The following is a 17,148-nucleotide window of genomic DNA, read 5'->3' as shown; positions in this document are numbered from 1 at the left end:
CTGGGTGGGTGCCTGGCTGACTCAGAGCATGTGACTTGATTTTAGGATTGTAAATTCAAGCCTCACATTGGGTGATATAGAGATTACTTAAAAATAAAATCTTAAAAAAACGTCACACAAGGAACAGCAGGACTGTTCCCTTTGGACAGTCCCTTGGAATCTGGTCCAACGGCCACAGAGAACACTTGGGAGAAGATATGGGCTACCTGGTCTAGGTCTGTCAGGGATAGCAATCTCTTTCTGGTTGTCATACTGTTTGAGAAAGCTTGATATAGCAGGTCCATCAGTCACAGTCCTTTGTGTCCAGTCCCCTCAGCAGGATGCTCAGGAGCAGTGACACCAGATGTCACTGGTTTGAAAAAGGCAGATGGGGCCCTTTCTATATGAAACTTGAGATCTTTACTGACATGCAGATGTGCTTTAGAGTTAATGTTTCTACAAAAAGGTTCTATAAACAATAGAAAACTTCTAGCATGAAGTCACAGAATGTTAAAAATATTACAACACAATAAATACAACTATGCCCTCCACAGCCCCAACCACAGACAGGGGTAGGCAGCCATCAAGTCTGGAGGGAAGCCTACTCTGACATGGCTTTCACAGCTGACAGGAAGCAGCCCAAAGCACCACTCAGTAAGCAGGCATGGGGCAAATCTGTGCTATAGAAACAGCTACACAGGACCCCAAAGTCCTATTTCCCAACCAGGTTCGCTTCTCCCACCCTGCCCGGGTGCCACCAGCTCACAGCCGCAGCTTGAGCCCAGGCTATTCCACTCAGTCCTTTCTGAAACCCTCATGTCAGTGGACTACACCGATGACAGGCCTCTCTGTAAAGAACACAGACACACACTATATGCAATAAGCCAGTCTACAGTCAGCAGTGACCTGAAGGCTAGGGTCCTGCATTCATGTCCCCTCTGCTTACAGGGCCATTCAGTGACCTTTAGAACAGAGTGGAGCCTCACAATACAGGTTGTGATAGGAAGGCATACTTTTTTCTTTTGGAAATGGTCCATGAGAGAAGTGATCAGGGACCTGAAAGACCATGAGATTTTTGAAGGCACCTGGACCCAACTAGTCCGAGAAGAGACCAGTGGCTTTGCTAGCTGCTTGTTACAGACATAGCTTAGCTGGCCTGCATTATCCTCAGATGCCAGTGGCATCACATGACACTAGATAGGGTACTGTGGCTCTTATGCCTGAGTGGACCCTGGGGGCTGGGGAAACCACGCTGAGGGATTGCACATGGAATATGTGTGACCTCTAAGGGGATGTCAGAAAGCACTCCAGATCCTGGCCCAGCCCTGGTCCCTGATGGGACTATACTTGACACTGTGCCCAGAGCTTGGCAGCAGCCTTGTACCATAAATCCCATCAGGTAACCAGATTCTTGCTCAGAGAGGGAACTGGCTAAATTCAGTTCAGCACTCAGCACCTGACCCAGACATGCCCCGGGGTACAGAGAAGGTCTTCTCCCAGTCTAGCAGTAAGGGGGCTCAGTGGGACTTGCAGCAGCCCAGGAGCAACTCTGGAGCAAGCAGTGAGGACCGAGCCCTTATGTAAGCCCAGCTGGTTGCAGTGTTGGGTGTTAGCACCCCTAGTTACCACTCTACACAGGTGTATGGCTACATGGGTATGGGAGGGCTTGGGGAGTAGGGCCAGTCTGCTCTAGCTTTTCTTTCTTGGAAAGTTGAAACTCCAAGTAGAATGGGAGATACCTGGAAGATCTAGACGGAATGGTGTGAGCACGAACTCCCTTTCTTGATACCTTAGATTTCGTTACCTCTGCCCTGCACCGGGGCCCCTCTCTCCAGCTCCAGACCTGGATCTCTCTCCAGGCTGACAGTGGTACAAAGTGAGGTGGCAGTGGAGAGGGGCCTAGAGATTAGCTACGAAGGGGAAGAAGAGATGACAATAAAGGCCGAGGAAGAATGCCCAAAAGTTTGATTCAGGGTTCAAAGATGGTGGCCAGGCCGCCCTCCTCGTTGTCCAGCACCTCTGTCTCCAGCATTGGCTTAGTTTTTTTGAAAAGCGAGGGAAGATTCTTAATGTGAACTTCTTTTCGGAACTGTTCTCCCAAGGGTTTCTGTGGAAGACAAATGAGAAGAATTAATGCTGGGCCCTGAGTAGTGGATTGTCTGAAAGACCACAACTACAGCTGGTCTCTGGTCTGCCAGGACACATGGTCTAAGACCACAGGGTGGGTCAAGCTGGCTGGGAGCACAAGGGAAGGCATGTGACCTACCCCGATGCAGCCAGCAATGAGGCGTTTGAATTGGTCCTTCCGGCGCTTGTCAGCCACTTTCTGTAGAGTGGGGTTCAACAGCTTGCAATCAAACTGGTCTAGAGAGTCCTTCTGTATGTCAGGGATCTGCTCCATCACAGCTCTTATCTCCAGGTACCTAGGACGCTATGGAGTGGAGAGATATAAAACCACTCACTGGTGCAGGGTGGGGCCTGCCACCTTTCCCATCTCCCACCACACTCATCTCTTCAGGCCATACTAGCAACCTGGCAGCTTCCTACTTTCATTATGGCCCAACTGCCTGGGAGCAGGCCCCTGGGGATGAAGCTGCAGCCAACCCTGCCTCCATGCTGTCTGACTCACCAGTGCCTCGTATATCTGGAAGGCCAGGTGGACCAAGGAAGCCATGCAGCCATCGTGTTGCCCGTGCGTCTGTAAGCCCTTCAGCACACTGGTGAAAAGCCACGTAACAGCATCTGCGAGCAGTGTCCCTGACAGCACCTGGGGACACAGCTGTGCTCAGGGCCAAAGGGGTACCCTCTGAAAGCCCCAGCAACCTGATTCTTCCAACTGATTCAGTCAGTCCTCATGAACCCAGGCTTACATAAGGGGTGAGGAGAAGAAGGGGTGAATAACCATACTTGTTTGAGCAGAGGCCAGCAGAGCTGGGTGGTCGTCCTCTGGCAAGACAGAGTATCCTTCCAGGCAAGGGAATTGAAGGCTGTAATTAATAGCGCCGTACAAACATCCTAGTGGGAAAGGATGAAGGATTACAATGAGAAAATGAACACAATTTTCTTTGTAGGCCTATGCATGAGGGGATAGTGTTTTCATAGATAAATAGCAACATGATAAAAAAGCTACTAAAGACAAGCTTATTTCTTCTCTCTGTACATCAGGCAGTCAAAAAGAAGAAAAAACAATCCACACAGAAGAGAAAACCTATGTGTAAGGAGACCAAGCTTAGGCCTGGGGGGCTGGGGTGGTGCTGAATACCACAATGTGCCCGTATGTTTTTCTGAAAGCCTTTGCCCAGGCTGGCAGGGAAGACACCTTGACCTTTCCCACTCTTTTCTGGGGGCTTTAGGAACCAGGAAGTTTTAACCCATATAAAGCAGCATTATCCCAAAGAATTCTATGACGGTATCAGAGATTCAGAAAAGTGGATGCTGGCGCCATACCAGAAAAGCAGAAAAACCTCAGCTGCCCCTTCCACCCACCTCATGCTTCATTAGACATTTGCCCAGGTCTGTGAGCTCCGCCATGGTTGAGGGGGTTACCTCTGTGGCCATCATCTCGTCATCTGAAAGCAGAGAGCAGAATGTTAAGCTCCATCCTGTCAGAACAGAGAAGAGTATCCTATTCTGATGGCAGCCCACTGGGTAGGGGAAAGCTAAGTACTCTGGGCTGACTGGTAGATGAATAGTCCTGGGACAGCCAACCAGCAGCCTGAAAGGGTGTAGAAGCTCCTGCCCATGGCAGGTCTAGAGATGCCTCTGGCTGTACATTTGAAAAATAGTGAGAAATGAGATTCTCTGAATAGTTACTTAAAAAGCTACAAACACTAAGGATCTTTTGTGGCTGACGTATTTGAAGACCCCACTGTAGCAGGCACTGAACTAGTTACTGGGGATGTTAATAGGAATAGGACAAAGTCCCTTCCCTGATGGAAGCTGACATCTTAGGGAGGAAGACAGGTAACAAATGAGCAAATGAAATAAAACAATGTCAGGCAATGACAAGTGCTATGAAGAAAAACAGAGCAAAAGAAGAATCCAGAGTGGCTGGGGTTACCAGTTTTTCTAAGTCGGCCATAGAAGACCTTTCAGAGGTAACATGTGAATGAGGCAAGGGAACAGGCCATGGATATAGCTGGGAGAAAAATTATACCAGTAGAAGTGCGAAGGCTCAGATGGAACTGTGCTGGAGGAATACAGCAAGAGAGAAGCTAGGTGCACATCTCACCCACCCCAGACTGCTACGGAAATGGTTTCTACGTGAAACTGACCAGGCTACAGAGGGACAATATTTAAGAGTCTTAGGGCAGACCTCCGGAGGGTCATACAAGGGCTCACTTACCATCTCCATCTGTAGGGGTAGCAGTACCATGGTCAGCACTTTTCTTTGAAACACAGCACACCGCTAAAGCAAGAAAGTGGGGTTACTGGGCTTATTGCCACCAGACAACAGCCACCTTTGGCTAATAAATCCCAAATGGTCTTCCGGGCAGCTGAAGATGGGGGAAAGTAGAGCACTGTCCAGGCACAAAATCACCTTCACCAGCAGAAACAGAGGTGTTTGACCAGATTGCTCTGGTCCCTGTTTAAGTTCATACAATTAACTAGAGGGAAATTATAGACTTCTCTCAGAGTAAGTGACCAAGAGAGGATGGCTGATACATCCTTGGTCTACTATGGATCTCAATCAAATAAAATGACCAAACAAGAAAAAAGAAAATTAGCCACCTTCACGTCCAAGTTTTAAAAACTTTCCCTGTTTTGACAAAATTAGGATGTTACTCCTACCACCAATCCAAATTTCTCCTGCTATTTTAGACCATTCCCTCATATTCTGATCTTACAATATAGTTTGCAATTCACAGAATGTCCTTAAGTTGATTTAATTATTTCTTAATTGATCTGTCAGTATTGCTGTCAACATGTCTTAATGGGGTTGGGCAAGTGACCAGTTCTGTTTCCAGAAAAAGTCTTTATTACCCCTCCTTCCCACATGCCACTTACTGATTAGGTCCATGACTTCTCGGGTTAACATCCTCACCAGTTGTTCCTCTAACATCTCTTGAGACTCTGGGTTTTCATCTGCAGTGTCATCTTCTCCACTTTAGAAAAACACAGGGCCAAGTTCCAATGGCAGTGCAAAAGAGCAAAGGACAAGGAACACAGTGACCCTAACCAGACTCTCTGTGCTCACTTCCTTCTCCTGGCTTCCTTTGGTCTACATTCCACACAAATGTTGAGAACAGGACAGCAGTGATCCACTGAGGCAGACATTATTACTTGACTATATCCAGTTGGCTAGAGGTACTAGATCAAAATCCAAAGTCAGTAAGGATGTCTCAGCATCCTCCTAAGGCATCCCTTATAAAGGCTTGACCAGAGTATGCTTAACAGTCACAGACAAGCAATCTACCATCTAGGCTGAGAACGACTATAACCCACTACTTTCTAGCCCCGAATGGGAACGCTTCCACCAAGAGAAGAGATGCTCCTTACCATAGCAGGCTCCTCTGATTGATGACTTGCCATTTCTGGGAAAGCCTCTGGGAAAACAAAAGGGAAATAAATGCTAACAGCGGGGAGATCGTTGGAATAGATAGTAGATAGTCCACTTCATGATTAAAATCAGCTGAGGAGGATTCCAGGTCTCAACAACAGAGCCTTGGGAGACCCCCACAAGGTTAAACAATCAGATGTGGTTCCTATAACCTCTCCCATGCCCATGACGAGGACAGGGTATTCTATGCTTGGAAAAAAAATCAACAATACTGTAGAATTCCCAGATCTCGCTAGACCCTCATTCTTCACCCAGCTGATCCTCCTGCTTTAATCTCAGTCAGAGCAACAGACCCAGGGGAAGCACTCTCCTGACCACCTCTCCTCCTTAACAGGAGGCTGAGAACAGAACTGGAGCCTGCAAATCTTCACAGGCAACTGAAGCAGTCTAGTTCTCAGGGGCTGCTCAACCCAGAGCCTGCTGGGGTGGCACCGCTGCATGGCCATCTGGACAGGGCCAGGAGATAACACTTCTGGGAACTACCTTGCAAGACTTGTGAGAGGCCAACCTAGGGGTCATCTTTGCTACCCTCTCTGACCAATCTCTTACCATGTGGAGGTAGGTGAAAAGAGGTCCAAGGATTGGAGACACCAGGGCTTCATAGTGCTCCGGGGGACAGAAGAGCACCAGAGGCTTCACAAAGACCCATGGCGCAGCGGGTTAAGAAGTTTTAGCACACGAGCACATACCCCTCTCATTCTAATGCACCCCTCTCCTGCCAGGCAGCAGGTGACGCCCTTCGGCACAGTCAACCCCCAAAGGAACGGCAAGATGCCAAGGACATTCTGTGTCAATAGACAAAAATCTTCAAGCTCTTTTCCACAGACCCCACGCTGCTGAGGAATGGATATCAGGCTGCACATTAGAGGCACTTATTTGCCAGGAAAAAAAAAAAAGAGGAGGGACACTTTCGTAACCAACTCCTCTTTATTATTCTCCTTATAACTTCAGGGAAGAAAGATACTTTCAAAAACATTAAAAAAAAAAAAAAAGTCCAAATGAGAATGAAGTATGGGGAAGCACCCGACAGGATGTAGAAAAGAGATTAAAAAAAAAAAAAAAAAAAGCTTTATCTTTCATATTTCCAAGAAGTGGGGCAATCAAGATTTAGCTCTAAGGAGAACGCTTTCAAGAACCCCCCGGGGCTGCCTTCCTGCTTTTCCTGCTGTTTATGCCAATCTTCTTGTCCGTTTAATGTAGTTTATCACACACTTAGATAAATGATTCTATCCATTTCACACTGCTCAGCTCTGTCTCCTCTGGTGCCCGAGAGCGACTCCTGTCTTCCATCTTCTGGCCCTTTGGGTTATCTAGGGACTTTGGAAAGGATATGAAGCATGGGTCTGAGTCGGTAGTCAGGAATATTGTTCAGGTTGACAAAGGCCGAGCTGAGGAGCTGAGTAGCAAGGTGCTCCACGGTATAGAAGTCCTGCTGCATTGAAGGACCTGCCTTCCCTAGGATATGGAAGCTGGAAGGGAGAATCACGGCCAGTGACAAATCCCACATTTGCTCCTGCAAGCCCCGAATGCCCCAGGAATTTCTAGTCTACACTAAGATTTCTCAGCTAGAAAACCAGTTGTATTTGGTTCATAAGAGAACTTCGGCTTAATCAGCAAAACACCCCTCACCCATTTAAGGGAACTTGATAGATTCAGTATCTTGTTAAACACAGATCAATAGTAGCCTTCATTACTTCCTTAGTAGTATGGATTTATAATGAAGAGTCTCTCTCTTTTTTTGGGGGGGAGGGGAGCTGGCTTGGTTGAACAGAGCACTGGGGAGTGACAATGCCTGGGGTGTGGTGGGCTATGGGAGGGCAGTTACCTCCCCATCCTACAACCAGGACCCAAAGACAAAGTCTAGCTAGGATGGTGAGGATTCTGATAAAATGCAGCCCCACCCACGGTATCTTATACTGTGGTCTCAGCATTTTATGCACTGGGAACAGACAAGTTAGGTGTAAGATCTCAAGTCATGGCTTGGACCAAGACATGTATGACAATTATAAAAAAGCAAAGATAAAAAAGCCAGCCAATTCATTTTGGTGTGACACTAGAATCATGGTTTCCTGTCAAATTTTTGCCTCATCTTTCCTGTACACTAGAATTCTACATCAGAAGTCCTATTCGTGGCATTCCTATACAAAAGAATAGAAATAGCATCAGTTCCTTACCAGTTTTCATAGAGGGTGCAGAAGAAACGCTGCATTCTTTCCAAGACTGTTTTGTAGACAGGAGAGTCATTCAGTTCCAAGAGAGGTTGAGGTAAGCCTAAGAGAAAGATGGGTCAGGAACATGCTATCCTGCTGTCAAGGCTCTTAACCTGCCAACACCCTATGGCAGGCAGATATGGTTGGGGAGTGAGAGTGAGAAATGCTGTAAATGCAAAGCAGCTGGCCTAATATTCCAACAGAAGGAGGTGCCAAGAGCTCCCCTCGAGGTGACTGCTACAACATGGTTTTGGTGGGGAAAGTGGTAAGCTATTTAAGTGCCCAGGACTTCAGAGTAGACCTGGGCACTCCAACTTTTTGCCTGAGTTTCTTCCAATGGGACCTGTACCAAAACACCAGATGACAGCTCAAGATGATCTCTCAATAAAGCACCGGGTGCTTTTAAAGAGATAGTGTGGGTCCTGTGACAGTGAGCCAGCAGAAAGCTTCAGAGATGGGCACAAATTTAGACAACTCGGATGTCTCTAGTTCTAACTTCTAACCACTGCCTTGCTCTCTTGTGTTCCAGCCATGAGTCATTCCTCTCTATTCCTGCATGCCTCAGGATCTTGGACCTGCCATTCTGTTTGCCCAGAATGCTCAACATCTCTTGCCTCCAACCTGATGAGGTCCTTCCTATCTATCCTTCAAGTCTCCACTAGGAGGCAGTCTTTTGACTCCTCTCCGAGAAGGATGATACCTGGAGGGGTTAACACAGGGGGGAGGTGGGTGGCAGAGGGGAGAAACTGCCTCTGAAGATCTCTGTATGCTAAGATAATGAAGTAAATGCACTTGTTCCTAGAGACCCTGCTGGAACTCCATACAAAAACAGGTGGTCGAGGTCGTGCCAGGTGAGAAGGAGATGACCACCCAGGCTCACTGATGCTGCAGGCTGAGTCCATTAGAGGTAAGGTAAACATCAAGAAAAGAAAAAAGATTAGATTTCTTACCTAAAATTGCAGATTTCTCCACTTCAAGCATATCCAGAGCCTTTGTGAAAGGCTCTGCCATCTTGGCTAGCATTTCTGGTGCATATAAAGTATTATGAGTCCTGCAAGAAAAATAAGGATGCTATGTGAACTTTTCCTAGTCTGCAGAAGGAAAGAATGGGTTCCATCCTGTAACTCAGTGATACTACACTTCCACATAGATGGATCTCCCTGTCAACACTACTCCTGCAGGGGAAAGAAAATAAGGTATAAATATTTAAATGTTTCCTTAGAAACAGGAATAGACTATTTGGTTGTATGGCATTCAACACCTAAAAGTGATCAAGATGAGAAGCAAATCCTGAGACAGATGGATGATAGCACAGTCTGAAGCCAGAAAAGGAAATTCTTTTATTATTTTTAAAAAATATTTTATTTATTTATTCATGACAGACACACAGAGGCAGAGACATAGAAAGAGGGAGGGAAAGCAGGCTCCATGCAGAGAGCCCAATGCGGGAATTGATCCCAGGACCCCAGGATCATGACCTGAGACAAAGGCAGACGCTCAACTGTTGAGCGTCCCTTTTTTCTTTTTTTAAAAATTTATTTTAAAGGGGGAAGTGGGGGGGGAGAGAGAGAGCGAGAGAGCGAGAGAGCCTGCTCATGAATGCAAGTGGGAGGAAGGGCAGAGGGGGAGAGAGAGAATCCCAGGCAGACTGTAAGCTGAGTGAAGGGCCCAACCAGGGGCTCCATTTCATGACCCTAAGATCATAACCTGAGCAGAAACCAAGAATCAGATACTTCACCGACTAAGCCACCCACATGCCCAGGGAAATTTTTTTAAACCCGAGACAATGCTCAGGCACTCCCAGTTTGCAGACTCCTGGTGAGATAGGAGGAAATGTCAGAGGCACTGTGCTTTCACAGGCAACAACAATCGAGTAGGTAATGAAATGCCCTCATTTTTTCAGATGTTTGGTCTTTACTCTGAGAACCTGGACCTGACAATGCTTTGCCAATTGTTTCTGCCTCCTGGAAGAACAATCACAGTTCCCAACAGAAGACTGAAATGACTTACCTGAGCAGTTGCTGGCTGTCTATGACTAAGGACCAGTGACTGTGGACCTAACCTACCGGCCAAACACAGCTGTCTACCCCTATTAGCATAGCAATGGCACCACAAAACAATCTATAGCCAAAGAGCCCATCTTATTTTTCTTTTAAAAGTTTTTTTTTTTTTTTTTAAGATTTTATTTATTTATTCATGAGATACAGAGAGAGGGACAGAGACACAGGCAGAGGGAAAAGCAAGCTCGCTGCAAGGAGCCTGATGTGGGACTTGATCCCAGGACCCCGGGATCACGATCTGAGCCAAAGGCAGACGCTCAATCACTGAGTGATCCAGGTGCCCCTTCTTTTAAAAGTTAATGATAAAACATTTCAAACATAGAAGAAATCACAGAATATTATAGACATTAGCAGGGTTAAATATTTAAGATGCACTCTGAACAGATCATTTTAGACATCCTTATTTATATTTAATAAACACTCAACATCGCTTTTTATATCTAAACATGTATACACAGTACAATCATTTAAATTAATTCCAGCTTATCTCCCCACCTCCCTGAGAGCTAATAAGTTTGTCTATGTGTGAGAATTTCTCTATGATGGACAGAAACATGTAGAACTACCGGATACTGGTGCTTTGCAACTCATGTGCTACAAATATTTTCTCCTCGTCTGTGGCCTGACTTGCTTATACTGTTATTTCCAATAGGCTTTATGCCCTCTGCTATTTTTCCATTGTGGTAAAATACATATAACATAAAATTTAACATTTTTAAGTACAGTTCAGGGGTACTAAATATACTGTTGTGCAACCACCACTACTATCTATCCCATTTTTGCCTTATAAAAGTGAAATTTGGGACACCTGGGTGGCTCAGCGGTTGAGCGTCTGCTTTCGGCTCAGGGACTGATTCCAGGGTCCTAGGATTGAGTCCTGCTTCAGGCTCCCCGCAAGCAGCCTGCTTCTCCCTTTGTGTCTCTGCCTCTTTGTGTCGCTCTTGAATAAATAATTAAAATCTTAAAAAACTAAAGAAATAAAAGTGAAACTCCATACCTATTAAACAGTATCTCCCCATTCCTCCCTCCTCCAGCTCCTGGCAACCACCGCTATACTGTCTATGATTTTGACCACACTTGGCATCTTGGTAAGTAGAATCATACAGGCTTTATCCTTCTGTGATCACTTATTTCATTTAGCACAATGTCTGTCCTCAAGGTTCATCCATGTTAGAGCAAATTGAAGAATTTCCTTCCTTTTAAAGGTTGAATGATATTCTATGTTATGTATGGATTCATCTAGTGATGGACATCTGGGTTGTTTCTACTTTTTTTTAAAACTAAGTAATCTCTACTCAACAGGGGGCTCAAACTCACACCCTCCAGATCTAGAGTTGCACGCTCTACCAACAGCCAGCTGGGTGCCCCTGCTTCTGTTTTAGCTGGTGTGAATCATGTTGCTATGAACTTGAGTGTATAAATACCTCTTTGAGACTCTGCTTTCAATTCTTTGGAGAACCCAGAACTGGAACTGCTTGATCACATGGTATTTTTATCTTTCTGAGGAACTGACTGTTCTGCACAGCAGCTGTCCCATTTCACACCCCCACCAGCAGTGTGCTTCCACGATTCCTATTAGTCTGCTCCACAGAGACCCACTGGTTCCTTAGTAGTACCTTTTCTTCAATCCTCGTTTTTTCAAGATTGTTCCTCATCCTCATTAATTTCTATTTTCCTGGGATGCCTGGGTGGCTCAGCAGTTGAGTGTCTGCCTTTCAGTCAGGGTGAGATCCCAGTTCCGGAACTGAGTCTCACATTGGGCTCCCCGTGAGGAGCCTGCTTTTCCCTCTGCCTGTCTCTGCCTCTCTCTCTCATGAATAAATAAAATCTTTTAAAAAAATTTTTCCATTTTCCTATCTTGACTTCCTTTTTTAAAAAAAAATTAGTTTACTTTTGGTAATCTCTACACCCAACATGGGCCTCGAACTCACAACCCCCGAGAGATCAAGAGTCACATGTTCCTCTGAGGCAGCCCAAGAGTCCCTGCACTTTTTGCTTCTGTCATTGAAATCTGCCTTGGCAACCCTCTAGTGTATTTTTCATTTCAGTTATTGTATTTTTCAGCTCCAGGATTCTTTTTGGTTTCCTTTTAGATTTTCTATTCCTTTACTGGTATTTCCATTTTGTTCACATTGTTTTCTTGGCTTTCTCCACATCTTCCTTTAGCTCTTTAAGCACGTTTAAGACCACTGTTTTAAGTCTCTGTCTAGGGGTGCCCAAGTGGCTCAGTTGGTTAGGCATTGGACTGTTGATTTTGGCTCAGGTCATGACCTCAGGGTCATGGGATTGAGGCCTGCATTGGGCTCCGCAGAGCTCTACATTGAGCATGGGGCCTGCTTAAGATTCTCTTTCCCCTTCTGCCACCACCCGCCCACCACCGCATACATGCTCTCTTAAAATAAATAAAATCTTTGTGTAGTAGATCTGCCATTTAGATCTATTTCAGAGATAGCTAACTCTGAAAAAATCATTATTTTCTTCTCCTTTCCCATACTGATTTCTTTGACTATTGTAGGCTGTCTCTGTGCTAGAGATCCACTGAGGCATAAATTTATGTTTTCTCAGGTCTTTTCTGAGCCTTTCCCTGGGCATACATAACCACTTTTCAATTTTCCCCATATATGCAGGTGTTTTGGAATGCCCTAAACTTTAAAGTCTGACACACCAAAGGGGAAAAGTGAAAAATAAGGGGGGGGGGGGGGACCACTGGCCCTTTAAATCTCCTAGTGTTACTTATTTCAGCAGGAAGGGAAGAGCCTTGTAAAAATAGGGGAAGGTATAACCACCACTGCCTACTTCTATGTCTGCACCTGTGCTATCAGAAGTAGCCATCAGTGATCAGTACACAGATCTCCCATGGTTAGTGAACTGGGTCCTTTTTGTCTAGCCGGGTTCTGCAAGCTGTGTGCAAGCTGCTCCAGCCATAGACAAAAAGTAAATGAACAGACATGGTGTTCTCCAATAAAACTTTATTTACAAAATGTGTAGAGACCTATATTTGGCCCTTGGGCTATGGTCTGCCAACTCCTGCTTTAGATCTAATAATTTATAATAAATATAAAGTAGGGGCACCTGGGTGGCTCAGTCAGTTAAATAAGTGTCTGCCTTCAGCTCAGGTCATGATCTCAGGATCCTGGGATCAAGCTCTGAGTTGGGCTCACTGCTCAGCAGGGTGTCTGTTTCTCCCTCCCTCACCTGCACCCTGTGCTTGTACTTTCTCTCTCAAATAAAAAAAAAAGAAAGAAATACAAAGTAGACTAAGTTAAACAGGGCTATGGAGATGCAATAAGCAAAATCCAAACTAAGGGAAATTATACAAGTACAAACCTAGTATTTTTCACCAAGTAAACTGAAAAGATGATAGGGCAACTTACAAATTTAGAGACTTAAAAACATCTCAAACACTATATAAAAACCTAGTTTGGATCTTGAGTCTCCCCCCCCCCCTTAAAAAACCACCTAAAATATTTTGGGGCTATTTCCACATTGATGAGACACTTGATGATGTTAAGAAATTACTGTTACTATTTTAAGATCTAGTAACTGGAAGGTAGTTATATTGAAAAGACTCTGCTAGATCCCGGTAATTTCCCTTTTTTAAAAAAGATTTTATTTATTTATTCATGAATGACACCGAAAGAGAGAGGCAGAGACACATGCAGAGGGAGAAGCAGGGCCCATGCAGGGAGCCCTACGTGGGACTCGATCCAGGGTCTCCAGGGTCACGCTCTGGGCAGAAGGCAGCGCTAAACTGCTGGGCTGCCATGGCTGCTGCCTCTGGCCAGACTCTTAACTGGAACACTATGTACCATCTTTGGGAATCCGGTAAGGCATATTCTTACCCCAAAGCATATTTTGAACTATTATTCCCCAGTATCCCACTGGATAATGAGAATTCATAACCTACTTCCTTCTACAGTCCTGAAATTGCACTGTACCTTCTCTCATTCACGCTTCTCCAGGATTCCAGAAGGCTGTGTTAAGTTTCCTGACTTAGGTTCTAGTAGTTTGGAACATTCTGTTACGAGGTAACTAGCTTTTGCTAACATGAGGATGTGGTGGAAACCAGTTCCTTGTTGTGACACCCCTCTAAGTTTGTCTCATTCACAACAATCCTCTGGGGTTGGTGAATTTTATTCTCCCCACGTAACACACAAGAAAAAGGAAACTCAAGCAAGGTTGTTACTTTGAGTAGTTGCAGGTCATGTGGTTGCCACTCTGGCTCAGTGGGTACTGCCTGTGACTCTTGATCTTGGGGTTGTGAGTTCGAACCCCACGTCGGGTGTAAACATTACTTAAACATAGAATCTTTAAAAAAAAAAATGTGGAGTCTTTTGTGTTTCTCTCCAAGAAATGAGCACAATCTTGGTGGCACAAGTGTATTAAGCAATAGTTAACAGTACTATTAGTGTGTGTCCACGCCCATGGCTTAGGGACTCTAGGCCATACCTTGCTCAGAAAGCTCAGGTAAATCAAAGAATGACCATATGCCATGGCTCAGGACGCAGTCTTCTCTACCTCTGCCTTGGTACAGAAGGAGAGCTATGACCCTAATACACATACATGTCTATCAGCCCCCACCTTGTTTCTACGCATGCCATCCTCTTGGTCATCTTTGCTCATGCTGTTTCCCTTACGTTTCCTCAGTTCTTTGCCTTATACACCTATAAAACATTCAGGTTTCAACTCCAATGTTACCTGACCCTCCATTCTCTCTTAAAAAAATTTTTATTTATTTATTCATGAGAGACACTGAGAGAGAGAGCCAGAGCCAGAGGGAGAAGCAGGCTCCATGCAGGGAGCGTGATGTGGGACTCCATCCTAGGACCATGGGATCATGCCCTGAGCCGAAGGCAGATGCTCAACCACTGAGCCACCCAGACATCCCCCTGTCCCTCTATTCTATCAGTTAATTGCTTCCTGCTCAATGCTCCTAAAGGCTATTTAATGCAGCCATCAAAGACTTGCCAGCCACCCTACGGTTTACAGAGGGTTTTCAGAGCAATGATTTTATTAGGTTGTCACAATGCTGGACGTTAATAAGAACGAATATTTATTGAAAAATACACAAACTCTGGTTTTGTTATCCAAAAAAAAAAAAGCAGCCTCAGAAAATGACTTGTGAAGCACTTCATTTTTCTATTCTCTGGAACAATCTGTGTAAAAGATAACTGATAAGACCCTTGAAGGTCTGGTAGAACTCGAATGTAAAATCATCTAGGTCTGGAGATTTTTTGGTCTAATTTAACTACTGACATAGTTAATGGTTAATCTTTAAGTTTTCTATTTTTCTGACTTACTCATCATAAGTTACATTTTCCCCGGAAATTATCCATTTTTTCCCTAAGCTTTCAAATATAGAAATGCTGTTATTAGCATTTTCAAATAGGTTTATTTTATTAAAGATTTTATTTATTTATACATGAGAGAGACACAGAGAGGCAAAGACACAGGCAGAAAGAGAAGCAGGCTCCATGCAGGGAGCCCGATGTGGGACTCAATCCTGGGACTCCAGGATCACACCCTGGGCTGAAGGCAGACGCTCAAACTCTGAGCCACCCAGGTGTCCCTAGCTTTATTTTGTTAAAATAATTTCATATAGGGGATCCCTGGGTGGCTCAGCAGTTTGGCGCCTGCCTTTGGCCCAGGGCGCGATCCTGGAGTCCCGGGATCGAGTTCCGCGTCAGGCTCCTGGCATGGAGCCTGCTTCTCCCTCCTCCTGTGTCTCTGCCTCTCTCTCTCTCTCTGTCTATCATAAATAAATGAATTAATCTTTAAAAAAAAAATAAAATAAAAAATAATTTCATACAACATAAAACTAACCAATTTATCTTTTTAAATTTTTTTTTATTTTTTTTTTTTTTTTTTTTATTTATTTATGATAGTCACAGAGAGAGAGAGAGAGGCAGAGACACAGGCGGAGGGAGAAGCAGGCTCCATGCACCGGGAGCCTGATGTGGGATTCGATCCCGGGTCTCCAGGATCGCGCCCTGGGCCAAAGGCAGGCGCCAAACCGCTGCGCCACCCAGGGATCCCCCCAATTTATCTTTTTAATTTATTATTTTTAAATTTCTTAAAAAAGATTTTATTTGTAAGCAATGTCTACAACTGACGTGAGGCTCAAACTCTCAACTCCAAGATCAAGAGCCACATGTTCCACCAACTGAGCCAGCCAGGCACCCCCCAAATTAACCATTTTAAAAGTATGTAGACAATCAGGGTGCCTGGGTGGCCCAATCAGTTAAGCATCTGCCTCCAGCTCAGATCATGATCCCAGGATCCTGGGATCAAGTCCCATGTCAGGGCCCCTGCTTCACTGGGGAGCTTGCTTTCTCCCTCTCCCTCTGCTGCTTCCCCTGCTTGTGCTCTGTCAAATAATTAAATAAAATCTTCAAAAAAAAAAAAAAAAAGACACTTAACTGACCGAGCCTCCAAGTGCCCCATAATTTTTTTAAAAATTATCGTTACTATTTATTACAATCATCCTATGGGGTGTGAAGTGGCATCCTATGCTTTTGATTTACATTTCCCTAATGTCTAATGATGAGGAGCATCTTTTCATGGGCTTGCTGGCTATCTGCCTATCTTCTTTAGAGAAATGTCTATTCAAGTCTTTTGACCATTTTTTGACTGGATCATATTTCTACATTTATCCTTATGGCAGCACTAAACTAGTTTGATAATCGTAGCTTTGTAGTGAGTTGAGATTGAGAAGGTTGCATTCCTTAACTTTGTTCTTTTTCAAAACTGTTTTGACTTTCTGGAGCCCATGTTGAGAAGTTCCCTTTCTACTCATAGTCTGCTGAGTATTTTTTATCATTGAGATTTTGCAAATGCCTGAGATTTTTTATCATTGAGATTTGCAAATGTCAAATGCCTTTTCAATTAAAATGATCATGTGGGTTTTTTCCTTTGCTCTATTATCATGATGTATTACATTAGTTTATTTTCATACATTAAACTACTCTTATATCCCTGGGATAAATCCCATTTGTCATGGTATATAATCCTTTAATCATGCCATTGGAGTCAATTTGCTCCTATTTTGTGAGGCCATCCAAAACTCTGCTTTAGCCTTACCTACTGCTGTGTGGAGCCCAAGGATTGGTAAAAGAGGTAAGTACCTCTTACTCTGAAAAACTGCAGTCTGCCACCTTTTTAGTTTCTAATTTAAGTCTTTCTTGGTGGTTTGGGAAGATGGCTAATACTATGAAATGATCTCTGATAAAATCTTTCTTCCTGATTCAGTCAAGTATGACAGGGAGCAAACAAGCTATATCTATTTGATTATCCTTTAATTTCGACCTCAAGATATAATTTAAAAAGCAGATATTAACAT

The 17,148-nt window shown here is 44.4% G+C and overlaps 1 protein-coding gene across 4 annotated transcripts in view; it reads right to left on the bottom strand.

Annotated features, from left to right (window-relative positions):
• Positions 1-380: 380 nt before the first annotated feature.
• Positions 381-17,148, bottom strand: part of XPO5 (exportin 5) — a 49,543-nt gene continuing 32,775 nt past the window's right edge. For 3 of the 4 annotated variants that reach the window (XM_041727379.1, XM_041727385.1, XM_041727399.1), the window contains 12 exons: positions 8,700-8,800; positions 7,714-7,810; positions 6,872-7,008; positions 6,089-6,186; positions 5,479-5,525; positions 4,987-5,084; positions 4,325-4,387; positions 3,466-3,548; positions 2,887-2,994; positions 2,609-2,746; positions 2,246-2,410; positions 381-2,086 (listed from right to left, as the gene is read on the bottom strand). In XM_041727379.1, the coding sequence (XP_041583313.1) occupies positions 1,949-2,086; positions 2,246-2,410; positions 2,609-2,746; positions 2,887-2,994; positions 3,466-3,548; positions 4,325-4,387; positions 4,987-5,084; positions 5,479-5,525; positions 6,089-6,186; positions 6,872-7,008; positions 7,714-7,810; positions 8,700-8,800 (1,273 nt within the window). In that variant the 3' untranslated portion in view covers positions 381-1,948. The remainder of the gene's footprint in view (positions 2,087-2,245; positions 2,411-2,608; positions 2,747-2,886; positions 2,995-3,465; positions 3,549-4,324; positions 4,388-4,986; positions 5,085-5,478; positions 5,526-6,088; positions 6,187-6,871; positions 7,009-7,713; positions 7,811-8,699; positions 8,801-17,148) is intronic. The other variant, XM_041727392.1, reaches the window with a different exon arrangement.

Source organism: Vulpes lagopus, chromosome 1 (assembly GCF_018345385.1).
Source record: "Vulpes lagopus strain Blue_001 chromosome 1, ASM1834538v1, whole genome shotgun sequence".
Taxonomy (NCBI): domain Eukaryota; kingdom Metazoa; phylum Chordata; class Mammalia; order Carnivora; family Canidae; genus Vulpes; species Vulpes lagopus.
The sequence above is the reverse complement of the archived record's forward strand: the minus strand, read 5'-3'. Positions and strand labels throughout refer to the sequence as shown.